We start from the raw sequence: 20000 nt of genomic DNA on the forward strand, positions 1-20000 counted from the left end.
ATTGTGGCCGTTATCACACTCTGAAAAGTGAAGAAGATGCTGCCCTGCAACACACTTGCCACATATTCAGGTGTACATTTATCCAGTCAACATCAAACATCAAAGTCCCCTATTTTAGCGTTTATAAGCAGTAGACATTTTAAATACATAGTTTATAATACAGCTCAATGAAGTGTTTCTTTATTGTTATTCACATCTGTTTATACAGCAGCCTTAAAAACGCAGTAGGGAGAAAATGGTTCACGTGTCATCATCAATGTGCTCAATTAGTTACATTGGGTCAGAGAGTCACCATATTTTTTAGGAACCTTCAGCCAATATAATTAAAGCGTGGCCAGTTGGTTGAATTAAAGTATTTAGATTTAGATGGAGCGATGGACAAAAAACCACTGCTAAAAGTTATAATTTTGTGATAAAACTCTTCATTTATCAAACATTTATCCAGCCAACAAAATCTACAAAATGTAGTATTGTGGCCATTACAGGAACTGCATCTTAAGACACTTCATTGTTTGGTCTGTTCATGTATCAAGTTTAAATGAAAGCGGAACCTAGTTCATCTGTATTGGACCATTTCTGTATTATTTCCTATTAAAGATGTGGAGTCATTGGGTCAGGACAGTTTTGAACATGTTGGTTTGATGACATCAGAGTTATCTCGTCTCATCCCTGATTCAGATGTCTGATCATCTCAGCCCCTGGGTCAGAGGTCAGGGTCTGTAGCTGCTACTACATGTTTCCACCTATAAGTTAAACCTGTTTTCTCCAACAGACTGGCTGAATGTCACTTTACAGAGAGTGACTGTGCTGCTCTGGTTTCCAGTCTGAAGTCAAACCCTGCTCACATGAGGGTTCTGGATCTGACAAGAAATTCCTTCGGAGATGATGGTGTCAGAAACCTTTCTGAGTTCTTGGCACTTTGTCGACTGGAGACACTGCAGTGAGTATTGTGGCCGTTATCACACTCTGAAAAGTGAAGAAGATGCTGCCCTGCAACACACCTGTCACACATTCAGGTGTGCAGAGACAGTTTTCAGGTACTACAGGCCATCATCAAACTAAAAGTCGCTTATGCATTTATAAGCAGTAGACATTTTAAATACATAGTATTTTTTAAGTACGAACCACAATGAACCTGTAAGTCTGTCTATATTGTCATTCACATCTGCTTATACAGCAGTCTCCACAATATGATGAGTTTTAGCTGATGAAGTCATTAATAAACATTAACTATGCTTAAAGGTTCAGTAAGCGGAATGGTTAGTTTAGCTAACTTCCTGTCACTGACAGCAGTTAGCAGTCCCCTCCCTCATCCCACGTCACCACATCAATGCTCTGCGGTCTTCAAGCAGCGAGTTATCTAGCATCATCTCAGATCCGTAAGTGTGATAAAACATGATTAAAACCATCAGAACAGACATTGTAGGCGCATACACATTCACCCATCTGTGCTCTGCACGTGCACCGTCAGTGAGACGGGTGCCGGTTTGTAGCGTTCTCTCTTCTGATTGGTTATCAATAGTGGGATCCCCGAAAAGTTTATTTAACGATTACATGCAGAGCGGTTGACTGAGAGATCGGCTTTATGAAACGCGCACACTATATGTATGATCACTGTATGAATAAAGAGCGATTTAACACTTATATTAACATAAATAAATCGCTTACTTCACCTTTAAACTACATTATGTGTTCTCTTTATACTGCCTAAAATATCAGCCACTGGGTCAGAGGTCAGGGTCTGTTGATGCCACTACGTGTTACCACTAGGGCTGGCCCGAATTATTCGAATATCCGAGTATTCGTTTGATAAATTAGTATTCGGAGCTCAATTCAGTATTCGGAATGTTATTTTTATTTTATTTGCAAAAGCACCTCAAACCGCAACATATTTTGTCAGCAAATAATGATTAGGTACACAAGTTATACAACAATTGTAAAATACGGGTGCGCCCTTAGCTCAGTTGGTAGGGCATCCCCCCCATGGGCCTCGGCCAGCAGCGGATCCGGATTCGATTCCAGCCCGCGGTCGTTCTCTGTATGTCACTCCCCTCTCTGCCCCATTTCAACTCTGTCTCTACACTATCAATAAAGCATAAAAATGCCAAAGAAATATCTAAAAAAAAATACACATTAGACTTTCATTTAAAATATATTATCGAATTATTTGAACTTTGACCTAGTTGGCCGCTGACCTTTCAAAGCACAACCGGTGATATCAGCTGTAGTTACGTGATGTTACCAGAGCGAGGCAAACTAAAGCGGCACCAAGCGCAGTAGGGAGAGAGAGATGGAGGAAGAATAGAATATGTGTTCCTCTTAACTCTATAACACAACATTAGCGCGATTTTGGAAGGAAAAGTAGCCTAATGCTTGGCGTAATGCTAACGTTAGCTTACCTTAGCTGTTTGTTTACGTTCGTATGTGCTGCTATCGCCCATCACCAACATTGACTTGCTTGCATCATGGGAATACGCGGTCAATAATGGATATAATATGGACACAAAAGACTATCAATATTGGACCTTTGTATGGATTTATAAGTCCCCGAAAAGATGCATGTTCCGGGATGAATTGAAAAGCTCCTGTATGGGTTACGATGGCACAGAGACAGAGGACAGCTGATTTGGAACGGAACAACAGCTGTTCGCTTCCACGGGGAAAAAGTAAGGAACTCCGACTTTATTACCGTTCGAAAGTTATTAAAGTATCAACAAACTACGCAGCTTACTGTCTCGGCTCACACACTCGGTTTCAGGGTGTACATTTGGATTATTAATGTTGGTTTTGATGGTGTGTAGGCTACTCGAATATACGCTCGGAAAATCTAACGAATATTCGAAGCCTGTAAAATGGTATTCGGGCCAGCCCTAGTTACCACCTAATAAGTTAAACCTGTTTTCTCCAACAGACTGGCTTACTGTCGCTTTAGAGAGAGTGGCTGTGCTGCACTGGTTTCCAGTCTGATGTCAAACCCCGCTCACATGAGGGTTCTGGATCTGACAGAAAATAACTTCAGAGATGATGGTGTCAGAAACCTTTCTGAGTTCTTGGCTGTTTGTCGCCTGGAGACACTCATGTGAGTATTTTGGCCATAATCACACTCTGAAAAGTGTAGAAGATGCTGCCCTGCAACACACCTGTTACGCATATAGGTACAAGTACTGATAGATGTATTTTTGTAATGCTTTTTGTTATAATAACTTACTCTACTGCATTGCTTCATTTGGATCGTTAAACAAAACTAACAAGCTATACTATACTATTAGGGGTGTGACGAAATATCGTGGCACGAAATTTCGCGATAGTACCGAATCAATAAAATTGATAAAAATGGATTACTAAAAGCGTTGGCAACGAATTACATCATCAATTTGTTGAGTCGCGCGATAAATACGTCACTCGTAGGCGCGGCACTGTTTACAGCCAGCCGCCGACAGGTTGGTTAATGCACGCCAAACAGCGAGCCTCTCGCGCGTGAACAATAGTTGAGCGAATAAGCATGCGGGTAAGCTATAGTGTGAGCGACCACAGCTTGTATTTTGGTCATATCTTAAAGATCTCATAATATGCACTTTTCTGTCAATTTCATATGGTCTTAGTAGTCCCTAATACTTATTTTTTTAGATGTTTGCAGAAAAACCCGTTCAGATAATTTATTGTCGCAAGCCTCTATACCCTGATTTTCCTCTGGTCTCAGGATGACCTATTTTAGTGTCTGCAGCCTGCAGTCTGTCTGGGCCCTCCCACCACGGTCTATGCCCTCCCACCGTCTCTGCCATGATTGGTTACTGTGCGAACACAGTGTTTACCCTCACGTAAAGAACCGAAATGGCTAACGCAGGAGCTCTACCATACTTTGAACAGTTTGACATGACCGATCCTTGTCTATATGAAATACTATGCAGGGTTTTTCCTGGCTCAGAATGGACCTTTGGGGCGTTTGTACGCGGACCGACTTTTTGTTGGGTTCGCGACTGTGCAACAGTAAAAGATATGAAGTCAAAATACTAATAATGATTACCTGTTTAATAATGTAATTGTTTCTAATTGATCTAAACCATGGAAATTGCAGGAAGGTAGGGCTGCTCGATTATGTAAAATCGTACAGTGTTGACTGTTGCGGTGGCAGGAGTCAAGGAGATTAAAACTCCTGTGTTTTTTTGTTCCTTTATTGCTTGGTCATAGACCACTATGATTCGACTTAAAGTGAATTAACAAATTTGTCGGGATGTTTTGAGGTGCCGACATGGTCGCATATGCCTTTTTTTTCTTTCTCTCGCGGTCGCGTATGTCACGTGACTCGCATGTCCCTATGTGACATATCTTGCACATTATTTTAGTCTGTTGTGAGTCTGAAGTGTTTTACCTTTCTTCTCGACCAAAGGCTTACTTTCTGCCGTCCTCCGAAGTTTTTCAAAATACCCGGCAATGCGCCTCCTACTCTCTGAACCAGCTGAAAGCTAAACTATCAGGTGAGGGCGGGGCCGAGCAGAGCTCACAGCTGAAAGGGTTTGCTGCATTTAAAGGCCTGCATGACCCGGCGTGCGGAACAATGACAGTTTAACTACGATTATTTTGTTTTCATGATTGAGGGAAGCCGTAATAGTAATCGAAATTACCCCTCAAAAGGATGACTTAAATTGGGCTGAATTTATAAAGGTTTTAAATGGCTATATTTATTCTCATATTTTATCACTTTGGCGCTGGTGATTTTCCTTTGGCGCTGGATAAATCCTCTTTGGGGGGCGCCGAAAATTTCTCTATGCAGGAAAAACCCTGCTATGTTCATACAGATGCGCTGACAGCCAAAAGCTAATGGAAATTACATGTTCACAATCAAAATGCTACTGCGTCGGGAGCTAACGGCTACAAATAACACTCAGAAGATTTAAAACCAGTGAAAACATTAGCTTCAAAGTTTGATTTCTACAGGAATAGCTTCCCATCCTTTGTCATGTTAAAACTGAGGCATTATTAGACTGCAATGGGAAAGCTAAGTTAGTGTAATAGGGACAAAAGTGGGATGCTACTCCCGAAGCTACATGCTACACTAGGTAAATAACAGGCAAATAACCATTGAGGACATTCCTTTTAGTTTCACCGATGGAATCACTACACAAGTTGCTTCCTATCCTATGGTTTGTTATAAACAAGGCATTATTAGGCTGCTGTGGTTAAAGGTTCAGTAAGCGGAATGGTCAGTTTAGCTAACTTCCTGTCAGTGACTGCAGTTAGCAGTCCCCTCGCTCGTCCCTAAGTCACCACATTAATGCACTGCGGTCTTCAAGCAGCGAGTTATCTAGCATCATCTCAGATCCATATGTGTGATAAAACATGATAAAAAAAGATTTTTACCTGCTCCGCCATTGTAGGCGCATAAACATTCACCCATCTGTCGCTCTGCGCGTTCACCGGCAGTGAAACGGGTGCCGGTTTGTAGCGTTCTCTCTTCTGATTGGTTGAATGAGAGATTGGCTTCATGAAACGCGCACACTATATAATTGATCACTGTATGATTAAAGAGCGATTTAACACTTATATTAATATAAATAAATCGCTTACTTCACCTTTAAGATAAATATTTATATATATATGAAAAAGTGCATTTTGGATAATATGGGAACTTTAATACTGGACTGTAGGCTTAATATAAAAGTGTTGTACCTTCACTGTCTTTGGGTTAAAAAAACTCCTTCCACTCAGTATCTAGTCCAACAAAAAACTCTGTCAGCTGCTGCTGCTGCAGATGGTGTGCAGACGGGCTCGGAGTCGGCACTGCGTGCATCAACAGTCATTCAAAGCAGCGGTAGTAACGGTGTAGAAAGTCCCGCCAGTTAAAAATAGTAATCCAGTTTTTAAATCCATGTTAAAATCCGCAGGATATAGAGCTAGTCAGCTTTAAAAAAAAACTAGCAAACAGTGTCAAATGTGATGTGGTCCGGTCGGCTCAGTAATATGATTGATGTGTTCAAATGCAACACAGAAAAAACGAAATTTGAGATTTTGGCGAAAAACTTGTTTTCCCAGCAATATAAAATAGATAGTAAAAATTGAATTATGACCTGTTTAACGTCCTAACTTGAGCTATGATCATCTCATGAGCAATTAAAGCAATAATACAAGTTGTATACAACAAAATAATAGAAAAGTATCAATGAATTAGGGATGCACCGAAATGAAAATTCTTGGCCGAAACCAAAACCAAATAAAATTGAACAGTTGGCCGAAACCGAATACCGAAAGAGGCTTTTGCAGTTATGTTTATTTATTTAGCAAATTATTTCAACATTGCATACATGAACTCCCAAATGTTCTCCTCATAGCCTACAACTAAAAAGCAACCTTAAATAAATAAAGAAACAGTAGAACCTAAGTAAAAAGTAAAATTAACATTTTACAAGGAATGTAATTGTGAACCACTCATTGATTTGTACCTTGACTTATATGAGGATGAATCTACAAAAACAGTGCAGTGCAGTGCAGGTTAAGTTGCTCTAAAAAAACTGCACCACAGCTCCCACCGTAATGTTCAGACTTCAGAACTTGCATCAAAGCCCAAATGATCATTACAAAGAGAGGCTTTAAACGATGTCCATTAGGGGTGTGCACGTGTACACGTGTAACCGTGTAACCGTTTAGTAAATCATAACCGTTTAGGAAAAATCAATAAACGAAAACCGTTTTTAATTTTAATTTTTTTTTTTTTTTTTAATTTTCCCTTTTTCAAAGTTTTTAAAAATGTTCTGGAGACACGCATTTATTGATTTTACATCACTAATAAACTAATTGGGGATGATAAAAGCTAGTCTGCCTAATCGGTCTGTCCCTCGGCGAGTGTGTGTCTGTGTGAGTGTGTGTATCGGCGCGCACACACACACGCGGGGAGTCGCCGTGCTGGGGCTCGACTCACAGCCACGGACGAGTGATGAAAGATAACCTAAATATTAAAGTTACTCGGTTGTCGTGAACTACGCTTGTAAGTAGCCCGAACTTTATAACACCTGTTCAACCTGCATAAACGTGGACATGTAGAAATTTGTGCGAGAGGCTATATTAATCAGGAAATTAATGAAGGGCGATAATGACGGCGCACATGACAGGCGAACTTGTGTGTGTGTGTGTGTGTGTGTGTGTGTGTGTGTGTGTGTGTGTGTGTGTGTGTGTGTGTGTGTGTGCCATGGACCTATTATAAGAGGTGTGTAAACGAGCGTAGTTCATGTCAACTGTGTGTTTACAGGCGAACGAACGCGTATGTGTGTGTGTGTGTGTGTATGCGCGCGCCTTCAAGACGGCGGGCGCACGAGGACAATGACGTCACGGTTAACCGTGTACACGAAAAAAAATCCGTCGTGTACACAGTTAGACATTTTTGTAAACGTTCACACCCCTAATGTCCATGCTTAGGAGGTGATTGTAGCCTTAAAAAAATATTTCTTTATTGTCATTTAGTTTGTCAATTTTCGATAATTTTATTCTGCCTTTTAACTGTTTAGGGCCAAAACAGAAAATGACTTATTTTGCCATTTTTCGGCATCCCTAGTTTGAATGACATCAGAGTTATCTCGTCTTATTCCCGACCCAGAGTTTGTAAGTCACTGTCACTGGGTCAGAGGTCCGGATCAGTAGCTGCTACTACATGTTACCACCATAGATAGTATATAAAATGGATGAAGCATCCGGGCTGACCTCAGTTATTCCAACAGCATCCAATCGTCCTGGCCTATGCGCGTCGCCATCTTGTCAGATTTTTACTACGCCTCATTTCCTCTTACCGACATCATTGATGTGACGTCGGGGGGAGGGAGATATGCCCATCTAGCTGACGTATACCTCCGAGGCAAAGTGAAGGCAGACGAGCGGCTATATGTTACTCAAGAGACTGCGCCCCTAATTATTCATACATTTTAACCTCCAATAGAATAAAAACTAGCCTGCTAGAGAAAAAAATCACCACCCTCAGTGTTGTCATGGAGATATGAACTAAACATACAGACTAGAATGTTTTTTTGTACCTGGCCTTAAATGCTGTGAAAAAGGCCTATTTAACATGGAAGTCAATGAGAAATAGGCTCTGTTTTGAAACCTGCCATTAGTGGCCGCTCGGTGAACTGCAATTTGTGTCACTTCTGCATTGGATGCTGGTAGAACTCGCTGTGGTTGGGGCTTGGTTACCACCTAAAGTTAAACCTGTTTTCTCCAACAGACTGGCTTACTGTGGGTTTACAGTGAGAGGCTGTGCTGCACTGGCTTCCAGTCTGAAGTCAAACCCCGCTCACATGAGGGTTCTGGATCTGACAGGAAATTTCTTCGGAGACGCTGGTGTCAGAAACCTTTCTGAGTTCTTGGCAGTTTGTCGACTGAAGACACTGAAGTGAGTATTGTGGCCATTATCACACTCTGAAAAGTGTAGAAGATACTGCCGTGCAACACACCTGCCACATATTTAGGGACAAGTGTTAATTATTGCAGTTTTGTATGGCTGTAGTTATAATTTAAACTTACTCTAATATAATATATATAGCTTCTCATATAAATAAATGTAAATGCAACTGTGCTGTACTGTTTTTGTAATGCCTGTTTATACAGCAGACTTCACATATGGAAAGAGTTTTAGTTGCTGTCAAAGCTTTTGATTTGTACATTTAATGAATTAAGGCAGGTAATAGGGAAGGACACAGATTATTCCACTCTTTAATCGCAACCAGTGCAGTGCCCCCTCCAGGCCATAGCATAAGATGGAGCCTTTGGGTTTAACTCCAAGAAACAAAAGAACAATAAACAAGAATAACAGACTAAACATATCTTTGAGATATTGTTGTATGTGATTTTAACAGATACCTGACAGCAGAATAAAGGTAAAGTTTTCTGTTACTGTGGTTAAAACAATGATTTTCTCTTTCAGGTTGTCAGGCTGCACAGAGAGAGACTGTGAGTTTCTGGCCTCGGCTCTGAGGTCAAACCCTTCATTCCTCACAGAGCTTGTGCTGACCTGGAGTGATCTAGGAGAATCAGGTGTGAATCTGCTGACTGATCTGAAGGAGGACTCCCGTTACAAACTGCAGAAACTGATGGTGACTGATGGTGGACCAATCAGTGAACATATTTCAGACACTCAGACCCTTTTCCCAGACAGTGACTTTGCAAAAAGCCTGAGTGACACTAACACAGACTGAACTGGACAATGATTAACATTTATATATTTCTTCTAAATACAACAGATTTTATCAATCAATTTTCTGAGGGGGCGTTCATGTGAAACATTTGACTAGTGAGTGCGGTTTGTTTGAGCTGATGTAAAAGCTGTCATTTGGACTCTAGTACAGACCAAATAACCGACCAGGACCAGTGGTATCAAAGGGTCCATGTGAAGACAGATTCTGACTCATTTGTGTGAAAGCGAACGGACCAACCACTGGATTAATATGCAGGATTTTGTCATATATTTCATTTTAGAATGAGTTCAGAAGTAAGACTACTAATAAGTGCTGAACAGAGCTTTGACTTTTCAAGTTGAACACACACTGTCACGTTGTTTTTTATACCGCCATTTTATACATTGTTATTACACAAATATCAATGAGGATTTAATGTAAATAATTGATAGGCACAGGTAATATGGCCTTTTAAATCTTCTGTAGTTTTTCAAATGTAATGTTCGATATTCATGCTTTTGAAATCATGGTTTTATTCTTCAGCAACATGAAGGAAGTTCACTGTAAATAATGTTGTTGTTTGCTGAGCAGTTTGTGAACAGAGAGCATGAGAGCCGTGAGAGTCAACCAGGATAAACAATAAGCCGAGAGAAAAGTAGATTTGATAAATTCTCTCTCTGCAATTATAAAGCAGATTTGTGATTATTTGTGAAATTTTTAATAACTATTGTGCTTTTTCTTTTGTTTTTGTTGTTTTGTGGATTCTGCCGAGAAGGATTTATACCAGAAAATGTTCAATACATTTAAATTAATAATTAAGCTTTTAACAATTCGAGGGGGAGCTGCAGATTTAGGTGATGATTCACACACTTTTGCCTCTTTGATTATATTTAGCTGAAACAAAATGATCTGTTCGATTTTTAAACAGTTTGTCATGTGTTTATTCTTCTGTCTGGTGGAAGCTTGGCTCTGTGCAGGGTAAAGGATGTTAACTGTAAATGATCTTGTTGTCGTTTTATTATCGTACCAAATCTGTACAAAACTTTACCACAGCGGACTCCTGTCACAAAGTTACGCTACAGCACATAAAAAATAAATCGTAAATTAAAGCAACCTTATTTAATTTGAAATTATTGTTATTGAGCGTTCTATTATTGATTCTCCACATATTTTGCATGAACAGGTAAATATTTTAAACACTTAAGTAAATTAGATAGTCAGAGTCTGTGGAGTATAAACGTCACATAAACCTCTTTCACACATGAACATATAATCTGTAATTAATTAATAATTATGTTATTACATGTAATCTGCCTGTTCCCACATGCAGCATGAGATTCTCCGCGTGTTCACACAATGCCAGAAATAGTCTGAGTAATTTAGGAAAGGGGCGGCGCCTGGACTGGTCTCACATGTTTGTTATCCCACAGTTAAGAGTGTAAAAATGAAGGAACCAGACGAGTTTTATTTAATTTAATAAAATACTTAATTTTTTCCTGATTAAACCCTGAGTTGTCTCCATGTTTCATTGATACCTGTTCAGCCCTAAATCAATACCGATGCAGATACGCTGCATATCTTCTGAAGTATGTAACACCAAACTAAGTGATCTATTAATTTTTTTTTTAGGAACATTTTTGTTCTTAAGGAAGATTTTATTTTTGGGGAAGATTTTTAGTTTTTCACACACACACACAATCACACACACACACACACACAGAGACACCCACACACACACACACACACACACACACACACACACACACACACACACACACACACACAGAGACACACACACACACACACACACACACACAGTGCCCTTTAAAATGATTTGCATTAACTTGAAAACAGACACAGTGCGATGGTACAAATGTAGGTTTTAATGACAGCGACAGAGCAACTTCGTCAACAGCAATATTTTATATTTTACAACGTTTACTGAAACCCAAAACATTTTATTATTCATAATTCCAGTTAACATAACGATGCAGGTTTTATCCAAGAAGCATTAAGAGCACTTTCACAATGTTACATTTCTTTCTCTTAAAAATAAAAAATAAAAGTTATTATTTATGGATTTTTTTAAAGGCAATAATATACACAAAAAAAATGTAAAACTGATTTTTTTTTAATTTTCTTTTTCTTTTTTTTAAACACGAGTCCAAAACGTTTTAGCACCAGGAAGACGGAGATGGAGAATAAATAATGAAAGATTCTAAATTAAACTTTAAAATATGGAGAAAAAAAATGTGACCCGACAACATATTAAAGAACAATTAAAAAGATTCAATTTTGTATATTTCTACAGAACACATTATCCAAACTTTTACACACTAACTGAAAGACTTTAGCTCTATAGTGTTCTCTCAAAGATGAATGGACGGACACAAAACAGAGTTTAAAATGTACACGACAACAGTTAACCCACCACCTGTGGATGACTGTACATTTCTCCACTATTTAAAGGTGCTCCGAGGAACTTTCAGTTGGCAGCAAATTGATGTAATACATTTTTTTTTTATAATGTGAAACTTTTCTTGTCAAACGGTTGATGGACTTGAATCGCGCTTTTCTAGTCGTGCTCAAAAATGTGTGGTTTGCGAATTTGGCCGGTATGACTAAAATAAACATGACTTTAGTCTCGCTAGCGCCCCCTCAAGGCTGCCATGTTAATTTCAGCCACAACGTGAACCTATTCATTTATAGGTTGCTGTTAGGTTGGTAAATTGATAGTACTGAGAGATCATTATCGTTTTAAAAATAAAAGCCAAGCCATTAATGTAACAACTTATTAAACTATGGGCAAAACGTTATTACGTCATTAGTTCAGATCTAGTTTTACCGTACCAAACCAAACCATACAGTGGAAAACGAGACATATACATTAATTAATTTTTTCCGTTTAGTTAGTTAGTTACTTAGTGTAGTGAGGAAGAGGGGGCTGGCTCTGATTGGTTGTCTGTGTGGTTACCGCTAAGGCTCATGGGAAGTGTAGGCCGGGGGTTGAGCCTTGGCGGCATTGTGTTGTTGTGTGTTGAAGGCCTGATTAGCGGTGGCGGCTGCAGGGTTAGCGCGGCTCGCGGCTGCAGGAACCTAGCTTGCTGCTGCAGCGGCGGCGGTTGGCGGTGCAGTGAGGGCGTTGCCGGTAGCGACGGGCGCAGCAGGGGGGGTGGAGGCTGCGGGAGGGAACAGCCGGCCGTCACGGCAACCTGAGAACCCCCCGCCGGAGAGGTCGCATGACTCTGGAAAGAAACAAGGCAGGAAAAATAGGTTAACTTTAATGGTAACACTTAACAATAAGATACACAAAAGTGTGTGTGTGTGTGTGTGTGTGTGTGTGTGTGTGTGTGTGTGTGTGTGTGTGTGTGTGTGTGTGTGTGTGTGTGTGTGTGTGTGTGTGTGTGTGTGTGTGTGTGTGTGTGTGTCTCCCTGTGTGTGACACTCTGTCTGCCTTTTCTCAGATTAGGATGAACCAATTTCTAAAATGTTTGCAGATTTATACTACATAGGATCTCAGAGTTCAATACACCTTCATTTTGCCACTGGTGAAGTAGGGCTTTAAGATATTGCTCATACGTAGTTCTATGTCAAACCTCTTTGCCCTCTTCATCTTTGCTCCAATAAAAAGGGCCAACCGTATAAATAGCAACACACCGGTTTACAGAGCCTAGGCTGTGTACTTACACTGTTTTTCAGCACAGACAGACAGACAGACACACACACACACACACACACACACACACACACACACACACACACACACACACACACACACACACACACACACACACACACACACACACACACACACAGTTATTAATTAGACCTACCTCTTCATCCTCCTCGTCGGTGCTTTTCCCTGACGGGGTGCGTTTCCCCTCCGAGCCACTGGCGGCGCTGTCTCCCCCGGCCGGCTGCGTCCCTCGCTCCGCCTCCCACTCCGTCAACACCTCGTCCAGGTTGAAACGCCGCCGGTAGTTCACAAAGAAATTCTTCACCTGAAAAGAAATTACGATATACCATTTCAGGGAAAGTTTTTTTTTTAAATACTTTTTAGTTGTGTTGTGTGTGTGTGTGTGTGTGTGTGTGTGTGTGTGTGTGTGTGTGTGTGTGTGTGTGTGTGTGTGTCTGTCAGGGATTTCAGGGAAAGCAGAGAAGTTTAAAGGTGCTCCGAGGAACTTTTAGTTTTTGTGAACTCTTGCACCCCCTTTGGACAAAAGCGGCAACTAAGCCAGCTGTCGGTCCTTTTTCTTGTTCATTCATAAAAAGAAAGTATTTAAAATAAGTTCCTCACCTGTCCCACCGTCTTGTTGCCGATGACGTCGGCGATCGCCTGGAAATCTTTCCCGTATTTCCGAACCCCTGAAGAAGAAAAAGAATACATCACAGTTAAGTTAAGTTACTTTATTAGACAATGATAAATCACTTTATAAATATGCCTAACTATTTTCAGATGCTTTACTATCATGCAACTAACTCCACACATTACAGAGTTAGAAGGATTTGGTGGATTCGGGTTTACAGAAGATTTAAAATAGGGGTGGGTGATATAGCAAAAATATCATAACATGATATTTTTAATGGCCAGATCTCGATTTCATTACAATTTTAAGTGCGACTGGAATTGCTTTATTGACAAAATAGTCAGTAGCGATAGATAAGATAAATGTTGTGGAGTAAAAGTATAAAGTAACATGAAAAGATAATAGCCAAGTAAAGCAGAAGTATCAGAAATGTGTACTTCAAGTCTCTATGAGGAACTTTAAAAATATTTCTGAAACAGTCTCATTTCTCCTCTGATGATCATAAATGACATGTAACAGCAAACGAGACCATCAGTGCAAAGAATGCTATTTTTATATAGTTTTTTCTTAATGGGTATACGCTCACCCAGGAACAACAGCTGGCTCACTATCATACTGTAATGAATGAGGTTTTTCTTCCCTCAGTCTTCCCTTGGCCCAGCTGTCCTGTTAATCCTAACCCTACATCTTTATTGAAGTGATGTCACATTCGTAAAATGTAGGGTTAGACAGTGAGACCATAAAACACTCTTTCTGCCTTTTCTCAGGCTAGGATGAACCGATTTTCACATTTCACATTTATAATACATAGGATCCCAGAGTTCAATACAGGAAGGTATTTAAGAATCTTCTGTGTCTCACCTTGAACGGCCAACAGCTGTTCGTCTGTGGTCCAGCGAGCGTTTACCTTCTGGTTAGACTACAAACACACACAGTTAGAACATATTCAATTTAGTCAATTAACTCAAGGCTGCATTGAAATTCATCTTTTCTCCTATCCCCTCTCAAGATACACACACACACACACACACACACACACACACATTGAATACATTTATTGAAATTCATCTTTTCTCATCTCCCCTCTCAAGTTCCCACACTCTAGAGGGGGTCCTCACGCAGGGTCAGCCATAGTACAGCGCCCCTGGAGCTTGGGGATAAGTGTCTTTTGCTCAAGGACACAATGGTAGAGATGGTGGGCATGTTTTCTACACTGACCAAATGACGTTTTTTTTTAATTAAATTTCAAAAAAACGACAAAAATTATTTTTAAGATAAAATAAAAAATATTTAAAAAAAATATAAAATAAAATAAAAGTTATAAAATGAAATAGAATATTAAAATAAAAAAATAATATTAAAATTAAATAAATATATATAAAACATTTAAAAAAAGAGAGTAATTATAGAGAAAGATGAGCTTCAGTGTATTTACCTCTGGAAGTCTCAGGTCCTCGATGCCGGCCTCCAGCGTGTGTTTCATTCCGCTGTTCATCTGTTTGGCGTTCTGCACCTGAACGCACCACAGACACACAGACAGACAGACACACACAGGCAGACAGACACAGGCACACACATCAAGACATAGCACACAGTCAGACAGACACACACACACACACACACACACAGGCAGACAGACACAGGCACAACACATCAAGACATAGCCAAACTTAGATGTTAACATGTCTTGCATGTATAAGAATTTACAATACAGTTGACTTTTTGACCTGCTACCTGTCTATACTGTGTGTGCTGGAAAGAAAATCCAGTATTCATACACAGCCTAGGCTCTGTAAACTGCCATGTTGCTAGTTATGGTGGCACCCTTTGTTTACATGCCAGTTTACAGAGCCTAGGCTGTGTATTAACCATGGCCTTTTTTTTCAGCACAAACATACAGACAGGTAGTGGATCATGAGGAGATATTCACTGATTTTGACAGTCATTTTTTAAGATAATTTTTGAATATGCTGTGTATGTGATCAATGAGATTGCACATAGTAGTAATATTAATAGTATAAGAATATAATGTGAGTGAGTGAGTGAGTGAACGTGCGTGCGCGTCTGTCTGTGCGTTCATGCGTGCTTGCTTGTCTATCTGTCTATATACCCGTCTGCCTGCCTGCCTGCCTGCCTCTCTCTCTCTCTCTCTCTCTCTCTCTCTCTCTCTCTCTCTCTCTCTCTCTCTCTGTCTCTCTCTCTCTCTCTCTCTCTCTCTCTCTGTCTCTCTCTCTGTATTCATACCTGTCTCTTGAGTGACACCAGTTCCATGTCCAGAGTGCGTAGCAGAGAGTTAGCCGCGGTGGCGCTAACGGACACGGCCACCACGTCTTCCTGTGTGAGGAACATTCCTTTGGGCGGACGAGCCCGAGACCTCTGGTGGTGCCGACGGCCCACAGACAGCTTCACACCCGCCAGCACGGGCTCTACTGGGGGCTACGGGACAGACAGAGAGACAGACAGACATGGGTTATTCTAAGGGACAGACAGAGAGACAGACAGACATGGGTTATTCTAAGGGACAGACAGAGAGACAGAGAGACATGTGTTAGTCTAAGGGACAGACAGAGAGGCAGAGAGACATGGGTTATATAATGAGACTGGTAGGCTACAGGGACAGACAGAGAGACATGGGTTATTCTAAGGGACAGACAGAGAGACATGGGTTATTCTAAGGGACAGACAGAGAGACATGGGTTAGTCTAAGGGACAGACAGAGAGACATGGGTTATTCATTGCTAATTTAAAAAAATAAATTATTGTATTTATTTATTTTAAAGTTAAAGGCCCTGGCAACCCAAATCCACTAAATCCTTGTAACTATGTTATTTGGGTGGTAAAATCAGTGCTAATATGTATATGAAAGGTTTTAGGAATAGCTGCCAACCCCCCGCAAACATACTTCCATGTCAGTTGGTCGAGCATTTGAAAAATCCTGATTCGAATGTCGCATGACAAGCCGTTTTCACACGCATCTCCACTCCAACATACATTGGACTTCTCGTTAGAAAATTTCAAATTCGAATTTTGGCTTGGAGTTTTGTTTTCACACGTCACGCGATTCTTAAAGACTATAAAAACAATTCTATGCCATCTCTCTGGTGCCGCGCAAGTGATACAGACAGTCTCTTTGCGCCTGAGCCTACACTCAAAGCCCCGTCTGAGCGAAGCAGCGCGCACCCCGGTGAAACACTGTGATGGTGACGTTCACAGTGAGCCCTCGCCGAGCCGCCGTGCAGAAAAACTATGTGGTTTAAGACTAAATGATCACCGGGGATTCCTGTACGTTGACGTTATAGAGGGGACATGCTTTCACGAGCCGATTGCATGTCCCGAGCCCTGATACACAGAGACATGTCTCTATAACTGACTGCGCCGATTCATGCCTCTGACACGTCGACTCACAACATAATGAGTCGAGGCTTTGAATTCAGTGCTGCTCACTTCGTTCTCTATCAAAGCGCACACACCTCTGTCCGGCCGCATCTGAGTGCGCAGCTCGTGCTCCACCCGAAAAAATAAAAAACAAGTTGGACACAAGCCCTGAAGCTGAATGATCGCTCTGGTAACGGTCAGTCCATAACTGGACGCTGAATATTAGACCCCAAATATAAAACGACCCGACATTTTTTTTATCAATGTAGCGAGTTATTATTTAAGTGCAGGCAGAGCTTCTTTTTTGTCAGCACTCCCTTCTGAGAATATGTTTCCGCGGCTATGCCTGTAGCGTACTTCAACAGCGGGTCTCCACACTGTTGAACCGTAGGCTATATCGCATCAGCTCACGTGATGAGAAACATAATCAGACTCCGTTTTCTCTCTCTCTCTCTATTCCCACTCCTATCCACAGAAAAATCTGATTTTAAAAATGCATATGCCTAAAATAAGATAGGGGATTTTTTGCAAGTTAAATGGGAAATAAACTAATAAGAGATAGTCTAACAATAGCCTAAATATGAGACAGAGATATTTTTATATATTTTCATTGTGACACAGACACTTGTTTCAATTAAACAGGTTGCGGTTGTAGTGGGAAAAAATATCCTACAACTAATTGCAAACCTATATAGGCTAATAATAATAAGTTACTTTCTAGCAGGATGCAAGTGATTCTGAGCTGCGCTCTCAGCTGTGCCAAAGCATTCACCGTTGCTAGGGAAACCAGCTACCGTCGCAGCCCGTGCAGCAGTGTGAACTGCCAGTCAGGCTCATTGAGCATTTGCAACATTTTCAAGTTTGCGTTTCATTGTGTGGTGAATCTTTGGTCTGGACTGGGCTAAACCTGCTCAGCACCGTGAGTGAGAGAACGTTCCCTTACAGAACGTTATTGGCCACGCCCACACCGCCCTGCAAAATGTTCTAGACAGCAAAAAAGCAGTTTTTTAGACGAAATGTTATAATATTTATGAAAATAAATTTTTTATTGGATAACTGTAAACAGCTTGTAGAGAAACACAATATTAATGTCATATATTTAGGTCTCTGGGTTGCCAGGGCCTTTAAGGGAATTTTTCAAGCTTTTAATGACACCAGGCAACACTGGCTCGACTGCAGGCTAAGATATACAATGCGACAGGTAGGCTATTATTTATTGATTACATTTTTCTTTTTTTTCTTAAAATAAAATACTATGCGAATTTGTGTGTGTCAGAGAAGTGAAAACAAAATTTGTACAGGCACCACACTGTGTGTGTGTGTGTGTGTGTACAGTGTGTGTGTGTGTGTGTGTGTGTGTGTGTGTGTGTGTGTGTGTGTGTTGGCATTTTTCAAGCCTTATTTGACAGTGTGTAGCTACAGGACATACAGTAAGACATGGGTTATAGAAAGAGACACGTAGGCTATCATTCATGGATTAAAATGTGATTGATATTGAATTAATTTTTTGGCATTTTCAATGCTTTATTGATAGTGCAAAGACAGAGATGAAATGGGTCAGAGAGGGGAATGACATGCAGAGAACGACCCGGGCTGGATTCTAGTCTGTGTGTGTGTGTGTGTATATGGGTGTGTGTTTGTGTACAGTGTGTGTGTGTGTGTGTGTGTGTGTGTGTGTGTGCGCGTGTGTGTGTGTGTGTGTGTTTTTACCTCTTTCTTGGTTTCCTTGTTGGGGTCGTAGTCGCTGTCATTCGTTTCAACGGGATGAGCTTCCTCCATCTCCTCATCGCTACGGCAACAACACACAGACACACACACAAACACAGACACACAAAGTTTAAAAACTTTCTTTTGAATAATCATTTTCTAAATCCCCTGTAAACTATCTATCTATCTATCTATCTATCTATCTACAGTATCTCACAAAAGTGAGTACACCCCTCACATTTCTTCAAATATTTCATTATATCTTTCCATGGGACAACACTGAATAAATGACACTTTGATACAATGTAAAGTAGTCAGTGTACAGCTTGTATAACAGTGTAAATTTACTGTCCCCTCAAAAGAACTCGACACACAGCCATTAATGTCTAAACTGCTGGCAACAAAAGTGAGTACACCCCTTAGAAAAAATTTACAAATTGGGCCCAAAGTGTAAATATTTTGTTTTGCCACCGTTATTTTCCAGCACTACCTTAACCCTCTTGGGCATGTAGTTCACTAGAGCTTCACAGGTTGCAACTGGAACCCTCTTCTACCCATTCATGACGACATCAAGGAGCTGGTGGATATTAGAGTCCTTGCGCTCCTCCATCTCCCGTTTTAGGATGGCCCAAAGATGCTCAATAGGGTTTAAGTCTGGAGACATGCTTGGCCAGGCCATAACCTTTACCCTCAGCTTTTTTAGCAAGCCACTGGTCATCTTGGAGGTGTGTTTGGGGTCGTTATCATGTTGCAATACCACTCTGCGGCCCAGTTTACGAAGGTTGAGTGCACATGGTCAGCGTCGTACACAGAGGTTGGCTTTGGAAAATAGACGTATGAGTGCTGCCAGCATTGCTGAAGGGCTTGAAGGGGTGGGGGGGTCAACCTGTCAGTGCTCAGACCATACGCCGCACTCTGCATCATACTGGTCTGCATGGCTGTTGTCCCAGAAGGAAGCCTATTCTAAAGATGATGCACAAGAAACCCCACAAAAAGTTTGCTGAAGACAAACAGACTACGGACATGGATTACTGCAACCATGTCCTGTGGTCTGATGAGACCAAAATACATTTATTTGGTTCAGATGGTGTTAAGAGTGTGGAGCGGCAACCAGGTGAGGAGTACAAAGACAAGTGTGTCTTGCCTAGAGTCAAGCATGGTGGTTGGAGTGTCATGGTCTGGGGCTGCATGAGTGCTGTCAGCACTGGGGATCTACAGTTCATTGAATTCTAACATGTACTGTGACATACTGAAGCAGAGCATGATCCCCTCCCTTCATAAACTGGGCCGCAGGGCAGTACTGCAACATGATAACGACCCCAAACACCCCTCCGAACGACCACTGGCTTGCTAAAGAAGCTGAGGGTAAAGGTTATGGACTGGCCAAGCATGTCTCCAGTCTTAAACCCTATTGAGCATCTTTGGGGCATCCTCAAACGAGAGATGGAGGAGCGCA

The 20000-nt window shown here is 41.0% G+C and overlaps 2 protein-coding genes across 2 annotated transcripts in view; one reads left to right on the forward strand and one right to left on the reverse strand.

Moving 5' to 3' along the window:
• Positions 1 to 10649, forward strand: part of LOC307270297 (uncharacterized protein) — a gene marked incomplete at its 5' end in the record, with an annotated part of 104074 nt that extends 93425 nt beyond the window's left edge. Inside the window, 4 exons of the mRNA XM_080054185.1 lie at positions 773 to 940; positions 2912 to 3079; positions 8207 to 8374; positions 8906 to 10649. Coding sequence (XP_079910311.1) covers positions 773 to 940; positions 2912 to 3079; positions 8207 to 8374; positions 8906 to 9176 — 775 coding nt within the window. The 3' untranslated portion in view covers positions 9177 to 10649. The remainder of the gene's footprint in view (positions 1 to 772; positions 941 to 2911; positions 3080 to 8206; positions 8375 to 8905) is intronic.
• Positions 10650 to 11036: 387 nt separating this feature from the next.
• rcor3 (REST corepressor 3) overlaps positions 11037 to 20000 on the reverse strand; it is a 15612-nt gene continuing 6648 nt past the window's right edge. Inside the window, exons 7-13 of the mRNA XM_080054192.1 lie at positions 18548 to 18626; positions 15707 to 15898; positions 14898 to 14975; positions 14324 to 14381; positions 13453 to 13520; positions 12989 to 13156; positions 11037 to 12400 (exon numbers count right to left, since the gene is read on the reverse strand). Coding sequence (XP_079910318.1) covers positions 12077 to 12400; positions 12989 to 13156; positions 13453 to 13520; positions 14324 to 14381; positions 14898 to 14975; positions 15707 to 15898; positions 18548 to 18626 — 967 coding nt within the window. The 3' untranslated portion in view covers positions 11037 to 12076. The remainder of the gene's footprint in view (positions 12401 to 12988; positions 13157 to 13452; positions 13521 to 14323; positions 14382 to 14897; positions 14976 to 15706; positions 15899 to 18547; positions 18627 to 20000) is intronic.

The sequence above is a fragment of the Ammodytes marinus genome, assembly GCF_949987685.1.
Source record: "Ammodytes marinus genome assembly, contig: scaffold_60, whole genome shotgun sequence".
Lineage (NCBI taxonomy): Eukaryota > Metazoa > Chordata > Actinopteri > Uranoscopiformes > Ammodytidae > Ammodytes > Ammodytes marinus.